This window comes from Camelus dromedarius, chromosome 8 (genome assembly GCF_036321535.1).
Source record: "Camelus dromedarius isolate mCamDro1 chromosome 8, mCamDro1.pat, whole genome shotgun sequence".
In the NCBI taxonomy this organism is placed as follows: domain Eukaryota; kingdom Metazoa; phylum Chordata; class Mammalia; order Artiodactyla; family Camelidae; genus Camelus; species Camelus dromedarius.
In genome coordinates, this window is record NC_087443.1 from 7146398 (window position 1) to 7163458 (window position 17061).

Sequence of the window (17061 nt, forward strand, 5' to 3'; positions counted from 1 at the left end):
GGTGAGTGTGTGTTGGGAGGGGGAAATGGTAGGGGAGGCAGTTGAAATCGTACATGAAAAAGTACTTAACCCCAGGGGAGTTGGGCAGGTCTGGGAACTCAAAGAAAACCAGCAGAGCTGGAGCACAGCGGGTGTTGTATTGGGCCACCAAGTCTGCAAAAATCCTTAGCTCTTGGATGTCCTTGCAGATCAAGTAGCTAAGAAGGACAATACTTATTTCCCTGTTACTTGATGGTGTACAAACTTGGCCCCTCTGAGTCTTCTGGTTGAAGTTGCATCACTGTGCAAAATGACATTGTTAACTCTAAGATGACTAGCTAACCATTAGCCAGGTAGACAAGCTGTTGAGTTGGTACGATGAAACATCACTGAATTCATTTTTATGTCTTTGTTTCCTCTGTGTTTTAGCTGCAAGTGTCCGCTGCTTGGAAAAGTGTGGGAAGCTGACTTGGAAGCTTGTCGGTTGCTTATCCAGAGCCTGCAGCTCCAGGAGGCCAGGGGCAGCCTGTCTGCAGAGGACGCGAGGCAGGTGGATGACTTAGGGGGAGGTACTTGTACAACATCTCTGGCCACCCCCCACAGGCTCCACTCTGAAGATGAGAGGAAGACCCCTTTGCAAGCATGTGAAGAATGGAAGGTGCACCTGACCCCCTCTCCTCACTGTGCTGGCAGTGAACAGAAAGAGGTCTGTCCATCCTCATAGTCTCAGTAGGGGCCTTACTCTGAGGGGTGCTTTGGGAGAGCAGCAATAGTGGGTGGGCTTCCCAATGAACCACCCAAACTCTTTAAAGTTTTAATAACTCTTCAATGTAATTACAGATTTATGTAGAATTTTTGTAGAAATTGTTTAAAACATAGAAGAGCGAAAAGAATAACTTTGGGCATGTTTAGTTTTTTTATTCTAATTTCATGGTTCTAGTTCAAATATAGAGTTTAATGTGTAATTACTATATATTTATGGCCCATATTATATGTCATATACAACATATTGTTATATATACTATATATTATATGTCATATATGATATTTAATTCTATATTTAGAATCCATCTTACAATATATCATTATTCTTCAGAATCAAATATATGTGTATATTCCATTAACAGTTTTTGCCAAAGCAAGAACATAATGATTATTAGAATCTTCTCTTTTCATTAAAAAAAACCTAATACTTAATCTGTGATATATGCATTAAAAATTAATGTGCAGATTTATTTACTACTTTACCCCAAGGCTGACCTAGATTAACAGAGAAGAGTTCCCTGCCCCTCGCCTCCCAGGTCTCTATCTCCGCTCCCCTGCCGCCCCCGGTTCACCTCTCCTCTTTCCCCTCCCCTCTCACACGCTTTCCCCTCTAACCCTAAGAAGACCCTTTCAATGGAAGGGCTCTAGGAATTTTTTTTCCAATTTTAGTGCCATGATAGGAGGCTTCAGAGCCCTTTTCTGGCCAGCTTCCCAAGTGATCTGAATATTAAAGAAAACAAATCTTCCTGGGCGAAGCTGGAGGAACGTGTCACTTCACGCTCATATCTCACACGTGATGTTAGCTGTGCCTCCTTGTAGGGCCTTTGCCACGGCTCACTAGGGAAAGCCCCCCCCCTTCCTGCCCCATTTGGGTGGGCCTCCCCGTCCTGTCTGCTAGACCATGGTCTTTACAGAGCACACACTCTCTGACACCGTGTGGTGACAGTCCCTGCCTTCTGGACTGCTTGGAAAATTGATACTTGATCCTGTATTTGGATTGAATAACCTTCTGAGAAAGCAGGCTGTTGTCACTCTCTGGAACCCTGCTGGCCTCATAACATTAGGCTCTGCGCTGAACGATAGAGGATGATAACATCTTTGTTAGCTGAGGTGCCGCAGGTGGAACCCTCCTCCAACGCCTGGCTGCCAGTACTCTAGGTAGACTGGTTGAAATCTTGCCACCGGTTGCAGTTGGGCAGCTTGAAAGAATATTCTGGTGCAGAGGAATGTGCCGTCGGAAGAAAGGGTTGGGAGCCCTGGGTGAAGGGAACTGCAGGCCCTGGGGCCAGGTCTTTGAAGGTAGAACTGACTCTCCAAAGTGAGCTCCCGGGAGCTCAGGGCCAGGACAGGCAGGACCCAAGCCAGGTCTGTGGTGGGGTCTGCTGGGACGGTGGACACCACTGGAGGTCACACCTGACTCAGCAGATCCAACTGTGTGGGAGAAGTCTCCTCCCTTCCTCCCTCCCTCCCTTCCTTCCTCCCTTCCTCCCTCCCTCCCTCCCTCCCTCCCTCCTTTCCTCCCTCCCTCCCTCCCTCCCTTCCTCCCTTCCTCCCTCCCTCCCTCCCTTCCTCCTTCCCTCCCTCCCTCCCTCCCTTCCTCCTTCCCTCCCTCCCTCCCTCCCTTCCTCCCTCCCTCCCTCCCTCCCTTCCTCCCTCCCTCCCTCCCTCCCTCCCTCCCTCCCTTCCTCCCTCCCTCCCTCCTTCCCTCCCTCCCTCCCTCCCTCCCTCCCTTCCTTCCTTCCTCCCCTCCTCACGGTGCCCATGTCATCCTGTGCCCTGCCCTGTCCCACGTGCTGTTCCTGCATTGCTCTTCTGGGTGGATATTCACAGAGGAAGGTGGGCATCTTTTGAACTCATGGGTAGCCAGAGTGTTAAGATGGTAGCTATCTTCTGGGAAGGGCAAAATTATGGAACAGAAAACAGATTGATTGTTACCAGGAATTGGGGTTAGGGGAAGGGGTTGATCACAGAGGGTGACATGAAGGAATTTTGAGGGAGAGTATGTGAGAGAACTGTTGCCAAGTCCAAACTTGTTCTGCTCACTGCATGACAGGCCAGTAAACAGGGAGATGAGATGTTGGGGTAGGAATAACAACTTTATTCGGAAAGCCAGCAGACCGAGAAGATGGGGGACTAATGTCCTGGAGAACCATCTTCTCCAAGTCAGAATTCAGGCTCCTTTTCTACTAAAAAGGGGAGGGGGTGTGGTTGGTTGTTGCAGACGTCTTGGTGTCGGAATCCTTTGTTCTTGCAGCTGTCTGCGTGGGTCAGGTCATGTGTCCCTGTAAACCTCCAACAAGACAAATGTTATTTTCTATTCTGCAACTTGTTATTGTTATATAAATGGGAAAGTGTTAACACCCTTAAAGGTCAGAGCCTCAAGAATGGGCTACCCTGTATATTTCATTCTTTTACAAAAGGTGCAGAAGCAGCATGACTCAGCACAGGAAATAGCACAGGGTTAGAGCCAAAGGAACAGATCTCACATGGAGTTGGATTTCTTCTTCCCTTTTACAGAACTATTCTGCATCTTGGCCGTGGTAGCAGAACTGTGTCTGAATCTGTCACTTTACCCCCAAATCTTTACTGTATATAACATTACAAACGTGATCACGATTAAAAACATGGCACCTACCTATGTAAAAACGAGGCTGTGGACGAGTTGCATTTGGCTCAGGGCTATCAGAAGACAGTACGGTAGGGAGGGTGGGGCCCAAGGCTTCTAGGTCATTTACAGGTTGCATTTCCTTATCTGCTAAAAAAAAAAAAAGACGAAGAATGAGGATAACGAAAACTATCTCATGATGCTGTTGTGAAGATTTAAAAAAATAATGCATCTTAAAAGTGATACATACATGGTAGAGGCTTAGTCTTTGTGCTGTGTGTGTGTGTGTGTATCACTCTTTCTGGAAGTCACAAGTCTCGGTAAGACCTTTTTTTAAAAATAATATAGCTTGCTTCCTTTATCAAGAAGCAGAAGTGAGCAGTGAATTAGTGGAAGATACCCAAGAAAAGAAAGGCTCAATAAAAGAAAAGTCTTGTTTGTGTTTGGATGGAGGCTCTGAGGCGCAGAGAAACGATAACCCGGGGTCTCATTTGGAAGGTGTTTTTGTTTTCCTGCCTGGGTTTTCCGGGGAGCCATTGAAGTCTGGGTTCTTGTGTGGCTGCAGTCCCTGTTTGCTTTGCAGCCCTGCACTGGCTTGGGTGTGGAACTCCCTGCTGGGTCTGGCCACCCTGCACTGGTTTCTCTTTTGAAGCAGGATGCCTCGAAGGCAGTCAATTTCTTTTTAACCCAAATCTTCCATGAAAAATCGCTGCCTTCTTACGGTGGTCCACAGGGAGATGGATTTTCAAAGCCTTCCCTGTGCTTATCTGTCCCGCGTGGTTATATGTGTTCCGGTTGTACTCTGGTTATAGCAAGTGCTTTACCATTAATTAAAGCTTTGGCTGTGTTTACGGTCCCACCCGGCTTCTCAGCACCGTTTCCCCCATTTTACAGCTGGGCCCATTAAGGCAAAGTAATTTGCTGTGGGCTTTGTTACAGAGGAAGCCGGCCGTGGGGCGAAGGGCCAATTTCAGCATGCGCTTCCTCAAATGGTAGGAGCCCTCTTCTTTTTCGGTTTCATTACAGCCCTCCTGCAGGCTTTTCCTCGGACTCTGGAAACAATCAGCTGCTGCTGGCCCTGCTTTATAGACATTACAGAAATTACATGGGGGCCAGACAGGAGCTGGGGAAATCAGTGAGCCAGCTTCCTCTGCTCTGAAGTTGTGCGTTTGTACTCCCTGTTCTGGCCGTTATGCCTGCGTAAGTCTTGCTTTCCTGTCTGCAGCCTGTCCTGCTGGGGAGCTTTCTGTTTTCACGACGAAGCAGGCCCCCCTCCCACAGAGTTCCCTGGACTGCCTCCCTCTCCCCTGACTTCTCACTCCAGCTGCTTCCCTTCCCAGCCGGCAGCTGCCACCAAAGAGGCTCAAAGTGTTACCGAGTCCAAACTCGTTCTGCTCACTGCACAACTGGCCAATAAATCGGGACACGAGGTTTTGGGGCAATGAATAATGACTTTATTCAGAAAGCCATCAGACCTAGAAGATGGGGGACTAATGTCCGGGAGAATCATCTTCCCCAGGTCAGAATTCAGGCTCCTTTTATACTAAAAAGGGAGGTTGTTGCAAACTGTTGGAATCCTTTGTTCTTGTAGCTGTCACGTAGGTCACATCACGGTGTCCCTGTAAACCTCCAACCAGACAAATGTTATTTTCTATTCTGCAACTTTTTATCATTATATGAATGGGAAAGTGTTATAACCTTAAAGGTCAGAGCCTGGAGAACGGGCTACTCTGTATATTTCATTCTTTTACAAAAGGTGCGGAACCAGCATGACTCAGTGCCGGCAACAGAGCACAGGGTGAGAGCTAAAGAAACAGATCTAATGTGGAGTCAGATTTGTTCTTCCCCATGGCAAAAGAGGTCCCCTAAAGGCCCAGCAGCTTTGAGCCACCTCACCCAGCAGCATTTGAGTGGCCAGTGCGTTACAATGTCTGCAATGAAAGGAATTAGCAATAAGATGCATTGTTGCTGTATTTATTAAATCATAGAGGTCTCCAAACAGTATTGTCAGTTTCTCCCACTTCCTTTTTACTCCATGTCATGTGAAAAGATAGCTGGGAAAGGGGTTCTGTGGTGAAGACAGGTGTCCTCACTGTTTGAAACCGATCGCTAATTCTAGAAACATCTCTAGTGGTCAGAGGGCTTCCTCTTCAGTCAGGGCAGCCATAGACCCGATTCTCTTTCTTCTCTGTCACTTCCTGGCTCAACTGAGCTCTCAAAGGTTAAGTTAAGCAGCGTAAAAAGAACAAGTCCTGAACTACGTGTCCTCTTGACAGCTCTTCCACCTCCGAATCTGCGGGACAGCCCCCTAGGGAAAATGCTCACTTAGTCATCAGATGACGCTGTCATCAGCAGGAACAAATCCGACTCCGTATTAGATCTGTTCCTTTGGCTGTCACCCTGTGCTCTGTTTCCTGTGCTGAGTCATGCTGCTTCTGCACCTTTTGTAAAAGAATGTTGCCCAGAGCCTGAAATAGGCAGGGCAGCCCATTCTCAAGCTCTGGCCTCTAAAGTTTTAACACTTTGCCATTCACATAGAGAAAACGGTGCAGAACAGAGAATAACGTCTGTCTTGTGGGAGGTTCACAGGGGCACCATGACCTGACCCTCACGGACAGCTGCAAGAACAAAGGATTCCGACACCAAGAAGTTTCCAACAACCAACCACAACCCCTCCCCTTTTTAGTAGAAAAGGAGCCTTAATTTTGACTTGAGGAAGATGGTTCTCTGGGACGTTAGTCCCCCCTCTTCTCGGGCTGCCGGCTTTCTGAATAAAGTTGTTATTCTTTGCCCCAGCACCTCGTCTCCTGATTTACTGGCCAGTTGTGTGGTGAGCAGAACGAGTTTGGACTTGCTAACAGTTTTACTCTTTTTGTTTGGCGCCTTTGGGGAGAAAGCAGACAATCAGAGCGTGAAGAGATGTTCCACCTTCTCTACAATTTAGTATTTTGTGTCGCAAACCCAGTTGCCCTGCCCTGAGAGTAGGCCAGTTGGAGCAATCAGGATGCCGTCAGGCTTAGTAACTGGTTGATTAATTAAAAAGCCAGAGAATCATAAAAACATGATACGTGTGCATTTTAAACTTTATTTTTTAAAACCGAAAGCACACATTCATTTACTAGTTATTTGATGTAAAACCAAGGCATTTTGTTTGTAGAGGTCTTACTGGCTGGCTTTTCACATGGGCCTCCACGCAGAAACATTGCCAATAAGGCGTCATTGACAATTTCCAGTTTGCGCTTCTTTCAAGTGGACTGGAAATTCCAAGAGCACTTGCAAAGCAGTCCTCAGCCTTCCCCATGCTTGCCCTCTCTTAAATGTTAATTGAGTTTTCCCAGGGGTTTCAACTTGGTTTACAACGGAGACAAGAACTCCCTTTTCACACTAGTGTTTCGTTGCTTTATGTAGTATGTATTAAAATTCTAAAAAATTGGAATTTTAGGCACAACTGGCAGAAATAGATTAAGAAGCAACTCAAGCAATAAGAATGGAAGTTCTGGGCTCACCAGGCTGCGCTCTGGCCCTGGCCTTGGTCCCCGCCTTTGAGGGAGGAAACAGAGCCTCGGGACAAGCTGGCAGGTGGGGAGAGGGGGCTTCTGGGCCGTGGGTTAGCCGGTTCCTGCCTGTTCTCTTGGTTAATTAATGTTTTCAGCTTGCCAACCTCCCGCCCTAGGAAAGCAAGTAGACTCTTCTGATCTGCCTGCTTTCCCTGCTTTTGGAAAATTACGGAACCACTTTCTGTGCTCCAGGGCCTAACTGTGACACTTCTTCTACTAATAAAAAATACTTCAGTGCTTCTGGGGAAAACCACCTCAGGGCCCTCGGAGTCTCTTCCACCTTGGAAATTCCTTGTCATTCACTGATGAACACTGAGAGATCGACAGGGGATGGTCACCACCTGGATGGCGAGGATGAACTTACGGCATTTGTGATGCAGGCGGCTTGTCTCATGAGCAGGCAGGGGCCTCCTTTGAGTAGCTGAGATTTTTTTCAATCCAGGAGTTGACATTTCCGGAGAATGAATGAAGACTCTGTCAAATTACCGGTAATTCTGGTAGTCTCAGAGTTGCATAAAACCATGCACAAAAAAACATTTAGAAATGCAGAAATGTTTTAATCTAAAATGAACACCGAGGAAAGTTGGCATGTGACTCTGTCCTCCTTGGAGTTTAGTAGTTCTTAGCAGTGGGCAGCTCCCAGGGCGCATCCCCTGAAATGGAAACCCCCCAGCTGGGCTCTGTCTTCATTTGCTCATGCAAAGGGAGCTTAGCGCTGGACGCCGCTCTCTCCAGAATCTGAATCTTCGTTTTAAATAGAGATTATTTAAGTACTCCTTACTTACCAATAGATTTTTCTTCAGAAGTTTCTAGTAGAGTTTGGCCTAATTCAATGCTGGGGGCTCAACCAAAGTGTGCTGAAAGGGGAGGCAGTCCATATTCTCTCGCACGATCATGGAGAAGAAAATAGAGCTTTCCAATGGGGGAGGGTAGAGCTCAGTGGTAGAGTGCGTGCCTAGCATGCGCGAGGCCCTGGGTTCAATCCCCAGCGCCTCCAGTAAGTAAACAAACAAACCTAATTACTTCCCCTCCTGCCCAACACCCCCAAAACAAAATATTTAAATTTTTTTTAAAAAAAAGAGAATGCAGCTTTCTAAAGATCGCCCTTCGTGTGACGTAGAAGTCTCAGGCCAATGAACGTTCCAGAATTATCAGGGCATTTCTTCTTCATCAATATTTTTCATTCCGTTAATGGGTCTATTCAGAGCTTGTTTCTCGGCATCTTCTGTGTAATAAGCATGCAGATACTTCAAGAAAATTCATTTCTCATTTTGACCTAAAGACATCTAAATATTTCAGATGTTTCTTTACCACTTACAACATCTGGATGCTTTTAAAAGAAATGCGCACTTACTCAGGGTGTAACCATATAATTTGCATATTTGGATGAATACTTGTATTATGGAGTAGTCAAGATGTACCTTCAGTGTCTTAATTTGTGCCTCTCCGCTGGTTGGCGTTACCTAATGACTGCAGGACTCAGCACTTCCGTGAAAACACGAATACTTAGAAAACTCTATCTCAAATAGATGTGAAAGACATTCTTTGTGGCGTGGACAGGAGTTTGAGATAAATATTCTCTATGTGGACAAAAAAAAAAAAAGAAAGAAAGAAAACCATATAGCATTTCTGGAATGTATTTGCCAAGCAAATATTTTGGAAAACAGCCCAAAGGAATGTATTTAAGGCTGTGATTTTAATACCGAACTAAGGAAATGCTTTAATGCCTCAGCTAAGCCCACGGATGGTGGTAATCACATCTGGTTTACTTCAGGCTGTAGGAGAGGGAATGAAACTTAGCAACAGAACAGCAGGAGGCTCAAGTCGCAGCACTTTTGGTTCCTAAGTAGGTATGTGTGTGCCGTGCAGGGTTTTAAATCAATTTTTGTGCTGAAGTACTGTGGGGGCTCAGCCATCCATCAATGCAGATGGCTTGACAGCCGTGAGGGGAGATGCTCTGTCACCTGTCCTTTCTTTATGGTGTAGCCTGTGACTTTCACTGCAGGAATTAAATATTTTTATGGATAGACGGCTATTGTTGATGCCGTATTACGTGGCCAAGCAAAACAGGGATCTGAGTAAGCTGGTTGGGTTATAGCGAAGAATGGTCTATCCAAGACGGGACCTCCCTCTGCACCAACGATCCTAGCAAGGGTGGGGACAATTGATGACTTTAAACAGAGCACCCAGCACAGTGCATTTCCCACGTGGAGGGTGGCCCTCATAGGTACGTGGATTTCCTCAGATTAATTTTTAAATCATAGCGATACCCCTGACTTCAGCTGTGACATTTTTCTTGTTCTGCTACTTGATACCATTTCAGACATCACACTGCCTCTCCCTCTAGAACTACTTCTGACGGCATTTTAAAACATCAACTCTTTCGATATTCTTGACCCAGTGACTTCACCCAAGGTGGAGCCTGTCTGCTCCAATCTGTGGCAGATCACCACTGATGAATAGTATCTCTGAAAATGAATGTGTGACCGAGCAGGACCCTGGGGGGCCTTCCCCGGACAGACCCCTCCCCCATGTCCTCTGCTGCAGCCCCTCTCTGAAGCACCCAGATCATAGTATCTCATGTGTATTTCCTGAGTTTTTCAGATGCTAAAAACCACCACCAAAGGGAAGAAATTAACTATTCGATGATCATGAGCACATGGCCCCCAGACCTTCTGGCGCCTGGGGGTTGATGGTGTTGACTCCCTGTTCCTTCTTCATCAACCGGTCAGAGAATCATGCACGAGCTGATCATGGTACCCTCTGACCCCCAGCCCTTACCTGCCTTTAAATATGCTTTGCTGAAACTCTTCAAGGAGTTCGGGGTTTTCTTGGGCATAAGCCACCCTGTCCTCCTTGCTCGGCGCTGCAGTAAACCTTTCTCTGCTCCAAGCTCTGATGTTTCAGTTTCTCTGGCCTCATGTGCATAGGGCACATGAACTTGCCTTCAGTAACATATGCTCTATTAGGTGTGGTGGTCTTTTGTAAGTAGAGCTGGCAGGTATAGCTGTACCTAACTAATAATTTAACCTAAACAGTTTCTATTCCGAACACTTTTTCTATTCAGGAAAATATAGACAGACAGATACATACATACATACATACATACATCTATCTGATTTCCTCATCACTCTAGATAAGGCCAGAGGAGGCATTGTTACCAGAAACTTGCTCTTATCAAAACAATTATTATTATTATTATGTATTATATCCCTACCCTTTCAATATGAGCTCTAGCTTTAAAACTTTAAATGTTGATATTTTCCAAATTTCATAGGCAAGGCCGTAACTTTCTTTATGAGAAATATCACGAAGTGAAACTGCACAAAGTCCCTGGGGAGCCTGGCCCTGGAGTTGGCGGCTGTGGTTTCCACCAGCGTGTGGGGCAACAGGGATCAGGCTAGCAATGGAATGCATTTTTAGATCTGAGTATAAACTTTTACAGATAAAGCTTTTCAGAAAGTCATTTTAATGAGAAAATCCTGCCCAACCTAGGAAATCCTCTTTTCTGTTCTAAATCACGCCTCCTGGCTTTGGTGAGTAGGACAGAAAGTTGACATCGGCTCTAATGCAACACAGCTGAGCATTTCTGCCCACGCACTCAAGGCTACAGGTTTTGATCATGACGTGAGTTAAGCAAATTATATTTGAAATATCACCCAACCGAGTTAGGGCTACCGAGTCATCCATGTGTGGAGGGACGGGAGGGAAGACTTAGGGCTTTTTTTTTTAGGATTTTTTTCCAGCTTCATTGAGGTATAATTACATAAAATTGCAATATATTACAGGGTACAGTGTGATGATTTGCTCTATGTATGTATTGTGAAAGGATTTCTACCACTGAGTTTATTAACACATCCATCACTCACATATTTACCTTTTTTTTTATTTTACTTAAGTTCTACTCTCTTGGCACATTTCAATTATACAGCACAATGTTATCAACTATAGTCACCCTGTTATACATTAGATCCTCAGATATTACTCATATTTTAACTGAAGATTTGTACCCTATTACCAGCCTCTCCCAATTTCCCCCCACCCCCCAGTCCATGGCCATCACCATTCTACTCTCTTTTTCTTTCTTTCTTTTTTTTATTGAGTTACAGTCAGTTTACAATGTTGTGTCAAATTGCAGTGTAGTGCACAACTTTTCAGTTATTCGTGAACATACATATATTCATTGTCACATTCTTTTTCACTGTGAGCTACCACAAGGTCTTGTATATATTTCCCTGTGCTATACAGTGTAATCTTGTTTATCTATTCTGCATATGCCTATCAGTATCTACAAATTTCGAACTCCCAGTCTGTCCCTTCCCACCCCCCTCCCCCTGGCAACCACAAGTTTGTATTCTGTGTCTATGAGTCTGTTTCTGTTTTGTATTCTGTTCTTTTTTTTTTTTTTTTCTTCTTCAGATTCCACATATGAGTGATCTCATATGGTATTTTTCCTTCTCTTTCTGGCTTACTTCCCTTAGAATGACATTCTCCATGGACATCTATGTTGCTGCAAATGGCGTTATGTTGTCCGTTTTTATGGCTGAGTAGTATTCCATTGAATAAATATACCACATCTTCTTCATTCAGTCATCTGTTGATGGACATTTAGGCTGTCTCCATGTCTTGGCTATTGTAAATACTGCTGCTATGAACATTGGGGTGCAGGTGTCTTTTTGAAGTAGGGCTCCTTCTGGATATATGCCCAGGAGCGGGATTCCTGGGTCATATGGTAAGTCTATTCCTAGTCTTTTGAGGAATCTCCATACTGTTTTCCACAGTGGCTGCACCAACCTGCATTCCCACCAGCAGTGTAGCAGGGTTCCCTTTTCTCTCCAGCCTCTCCAGCATTTGTCATTTGTGGACTTTGGAATGATGGCCATTCTACTCTCTTTTCCTATGAGTTCGACTTTAAAATTCCACATATAAGTGATACCATGCAGTGTTTGGTATTTTTCTGTATGGTTTACTTCATTTGATGGCTCTTTCTAAGGCCAATAACAGACAGGTTTGGGTGGAAGGGTGGTGGCAGGGACACAGGGCCTGCCGGCTGCCCTGGAAAGGGGAATTATTCCAGGCAAGGCTGTTCTTGGCTGCATGGAGGGAAAGGACCTGTGTTCAGAGAGGTCTTCTACCTGTCTCTGCCTGGTTCTTCATCTTTGGGAGGAAGCCCTGGCTAATGCACTCTGAGCAACAGCATAGCTTCCTCAAGACCAGTGAAACAGAACAGTGTCCATTCCTTTCTTTAACAAATGTGTTTGGAGCATCTTTTGAGAGGTAGGCAGGTTACACTGGAGCTACACGGATGGCAGGACCCCATTCTGCTACTGTCCTGTGGAGGAAACAGGCAAGTCTAGACGTACGGAAGAAGTTCTATGCTTGAGGGAAGTGCGTGATGCTGGAGGAACACCCACAACCCGGATTTGAAGTGATAGGAGATTCGGGGATCCGAAAGTCTGCCTGGAAGAAGTGGGATCTGCAGGGCTTTGCAGAGAACGGAAAGTCTCCGTAACGAGACTCTTTTCCTGGTATGGCTTCTTTCATTCTGGCCCATGGGGGAAATAGTTATTCCTAGGGCTAAATGATGGAGTGGATGTAGAGAAAGGAAAAAAAACCACAATAATTTGAATTGCTGAAGAGACTGCCTCATGGGACAAATTACTGGAGAGTTTTCAAAGACACTTTGAAATGCCAAACAACCTGTACTTCATCCATTCAGAATTGCAAATCCTACAAAACTCCATTTCAGCTAGGAATACCAATGACTTTTTCGTGAACGATGTTTTAATTTTCACGTATCAGTCATGTCAGGTTTCTTTTTTTTTTTTTTTTGCCACATTTAATTGAACCATAAAAATGGAAGCAAACATTACAAATTTTTTGCTGAGAAGAGCACAGTACAGGAAGAGCTACTGGTCATGGGGATCAGGGAGTGTTCACTGGGAATCTGGAAGGCAATGGAAGCGATGATAGATCAAGGATTTCACGGTCTTATTTAGAAAGAAGAAATTCACGGGCTTTCCCGTGTGACTCACCTGCTGGCCTCCGCTTCCAGCCTTGTGTTGACATGGGGACCAAAGGTCCCTTGCTCACCGCAGCATCCCAGGTTGCCCTGGTTACTGTCATCACCACTTCCGGTTACGTGTATCGAATTCCGCGGGGAGCGGCCCCTCTGGGCGAGGCTGAGCCCTGGGGGAATCAGCCGCCTTCGCGGAGCGCTGCCCGAGGAAGGAGGAGGAGCGCCATCTTCAGGCGCTGTGTGCTTCCCTGATTTCTTTCTGTCCCCACTTTGTGGCCCCTTCACTACCCCCCCCTCCCCGCCGCCGGGGTCAGCCCAACACAATCCCTTTCTGCGTTCCCCTGCTCCCAGTGCGGCGAAGTCAGATCCAGAGGAAAGAGCCGGCTAGTTGTGGGGAGACCTGCGTCTTGGATCCCACCCCACCACTTTCGCCTTGTGTGACCTTCAGCAAGTCATGGGGGCGCTTGGAGACACTTTCCATGGGTGGATAAGGAGGAATTGAACTAGATGGTCCACCTTGGGTTTCCTAAGCCCCCTGCCTGCTCCGATCCTCTGCTGCTCCGTATAGAGATGCTCGGGGAAGGGTTTGTGGCATTCTCAGCAGCCCTGACTGAGACGGTCCTTTGGAAATGCTGGTGTTTGATGTCCTGGGAAAGAAGATGGGAAGGAAAATGAGGGGCTGCACTTTCGTGCAGTTACATCCAAGCTAGAGCCTCCTGAGCGGTGCGCCTCTCTTTACAGTTCATTATTTTGGCTTAACGAGAATTGCTGGTGTTTCCAAAGCTCTTCTTTGAAGTTTCCTTTCTGTTAAGACTAACAAGCAAACACCACCCCCTGCCAATAACTCCTATTTCCTTTACTTACTTTTAACTTTCCAGCATGACTTAGATAACATGGATAAAATTAGAGACTGGGGTAGCGTTGATGAGAAAGCCCCCTGTTCTGCTGCCAGGAGAATCTCTGCAGACTAAGCCTAAAACCCACTGGCTTACAAGGGCACACTTGAGAAAAGTGTTCTCAAAGCAAGAGAGAGACCAGTGGTGACGTAGCAGGCTTGATGCTTCCTGCAGAGAGACTCTGCCATCCCATGGGACCGCAGCTTCCACACGCTCAAGTTCCCAGGAGGATGTAATCATTTAAGCAGGGTGGCGATTTTGTCCTTCATCCCACACAGTGAGTGTGCCCCCAACGTGAGTGTGAGATCCCGAGACAGGAATCCATTTGTCTCTTACCCTCCTGCCTCTTGTAATGGAAGCATCTTGCTGTGCAGGGTCCACTAAAGAGTCATTTCTCCCGAAGTGAGGTCCCATTGGTCGTAATGCAAGCAAATACGTGCCTGCACAATTGACCAGAAGCCAGGGATCTGGGGACAAGTGACCAGCGGCAATGGCCACTCACGGAAAGCCCTGTCTTGTACTTTTCAGCCTCACGGCCACAGTTCCCAGCATAGCTAGGAGCTTCCCATCCTGAGAAAAGTCTGGGCATTAGCATTTTTTACAAGCTTCAAAATCCAGTCCATCCAGGGACCAGTGAGGGTGCACTTCTCACTAGCATTTTGCAATGGTCTTGTCCGTCCAGGTGGGATTCTGTGTAGGGGATACCCATGTATTCATCTGTTTAAGTTACTATGCCTGCATAACAGATCACCCCCAACTTAGGGATTTAAGACAACCATGTATTAGATTCACGGCTCCTTGGGTCAGGAATTTGGACAGGGCACTGTGGGGAGACTCTCTTGGTCCCACAATGTCTGGGTATTCGCTAGATCATGTGAAGGTGGAGCCTGAAATTGTTAAAAGACTCAGTCCCTCCCATACCTGACTGTTGGCAGGGGCTTGAGCTGAGATTCTCAACCAGACTCCTATACCTGGCCTGTCCAGGTGGCCTGGGCTTCCTCACGACATGGAGACTGGGTTCTAGGGCAAGTGAGCTGAGAAGACGTGTCACCTAGTATGATCTAGCTTTGGAAGTCAGGCATGCCACTTCCACAGTGTTCTTTCCATCAGAGGGTCCTTAAAGGCCCATCCAAGTTCAAGGAGGAGAAGTAATAAACTGTTGATGGCAGGGGGGCAAGGTTCCGGAAGGCACTGTTGCTATGGATACACATGCACTTTGTGATGCTCGGGCACCATATGGAAACAGACAAGAAAATTCTGCAGCCCCCCGAAGTGGAGGGTTAACAGGCAGGACCTCAGCAACTTTGTCCCTCTGATACTCATGACTCTGGTCCTGTCCTGCCCTCCGTGGACGGATGGGGTTGCTTCGGACAGAGCAGAATTCTTCGTCAGATTGATAAAACATGTCAATCTGCCTTCTGATCAGCTGGCACTTCCCAGTGTTAGGTCTTAAACTAATTCTATTCCCAAGATTCTGTGAGAGCGCATCACGGTATAAAGCCATAAACCACTCAGAGGATGCTGACCCAAGTCACGGTCAGCATCTTCTCAGATCAACAAGTAGTGGTTGGTGCAGGAGCCCGGGGGAGCATCCGTAACTGGGAGGAGCAGCCCCTTGAGGGAGTGCCAGTAGGATCTGTTACTGATCAGAGAAAATTGAGCTCGCTGAGTTCATTTCCTTCTACCTCTTTGTGCTTTTTAATCTTTAAGAATGTTTTTTTAAAAATATTCAGGTATATTTCTTCCGTACCTTACCATTATGATTCAAATTAGTGTTCTTAGTAACTTTTTCCTTTATTATTCAGAGAAGTGGAAAATACAACAGAGTACAGAGACAAAAATAAAAATGTGCTGCAATACGGCCCTTCCAAATAATGATTGTTATTAGTTTAGTGCTTTGCCTATTTGAGTATTTCCTCCTCATTAAATATTCTTGTATTAAAATTCCATTAAAGGCTAAATACAAATTGAATACATCAGAACTTAGTTTACTCATCCTCTTTATTGTTGGGCGTTTATGTTATTTCTACTTTCTCATAGTTTTAATGCAATTATTTTGCATTACTAAAATATATTTCAAACATACATGATGAAGATTTTTCTATACATGTTAAAAATGCTTAATAAAAATCACTTAAATGAAAATACATAAATTTTCTTTTTGATAGATTTCCAGAAGGGGAATATTGGATCATAGGATATAAAAACAATTGAAAGTTTCTGGTCTAAAGTTGCTTTCCCAAATTGATGGAGTTACTATCAATCTGTACATAATTTAAAAAGGAAAACAGGCAGGGATTATGTGTTTGGGGGAACATGTAAAGCCATATTTTAAATGGCTTTCACTCCGCTTTGATTTATATTTGTTTTAGCCTCAAGAGGAGGGTTGAATCATTTGATTCCATCAAAGAATGTTTTAAATTCCTTGGTTCTTCCATGTTCTGATTCTACGCTTTTTTGTCTCTTGCAAGTGTGTTCTCGGTCTTGTGTCTTTTCCCACTCACACTGTTTTTCTCCTTCGTGTATGACTGGTTTTTGCCGCTGTCAGTCATTCTTCTCCAGATGTTCTTTTTCTTGGTGTCTCATTTAGTTCACGCACTATGATGGCATTACTTATTGCTCATTGTCTCAGCTTCCATGCAATTTGTCTGCTCTGTAATTCTGCATCTTCGAATGATGATGTTACCACTTTTAGAATTAGTGTATATGGGATTTTTATATATGTGCTTTTTTTTTTTTCTCATTGTCACTGCTGTGGTCGATGATGAGCAAACCTTCATGCATGGTTCACATGCCTTCTTGTAGAATTGTGTCCATTTGTCCCCCAAATTGTATGTTGCTGTCTCTAGATTTCTCTGGTACATTCATTTATTTGCAGTCTATTAGATTTCTCCAATATTTACAGTAGTTATTTATAGTTCCCATCAGCACTGTTTTCTCCTGATGTACTTGATCATTTGGGATATAAGCTTTAGAGCCCTCTGGAATTAATATGGTGAATGTTAACTTACATAACTGGACTAAATGGCTATTCTTGGACTCCGGTTATAATATTATATAACTCCTGATCTCCAAGGACTTTTAAAATGTCACCACACCTGGGCATTTTGTTGTTTTTGTTGGATGCTAATTGCAGCTTTTGTAGCAACTCTGCAGTTTAGTTTGAATGTGTGTCTTAATTGCGTCCCTTAGGCAAAATTATTTTTAGTAGACCTAAGACTTTTTGCTATTTGTTGGTGA

The 17061-nt window shown here is 45.2% G+C and overlaps 1 protein-coding gene across 2 annotated transcripts in view; it reads left to right on the top strand.

Moving 5' to 3' along the window:
* TSNAX (translin associated factor X) overlaps positions 1-17061 on the top strand; it is a 394977-nt gene that overhangs the window by 360265 nt on the left and 17651 nt on the right. For both annotated transcript variants that reach the window (XM_064487870.1, XM_064487871.1), the window contains one exon: positions 409-685. In XM_064487870.1, coding sequence (XP_064343940.1) covers positions 409-685 — 277 coding nt within the window. The remainder of the gene's footprint in view (positions 1-408; positions 686-17061) is intronic.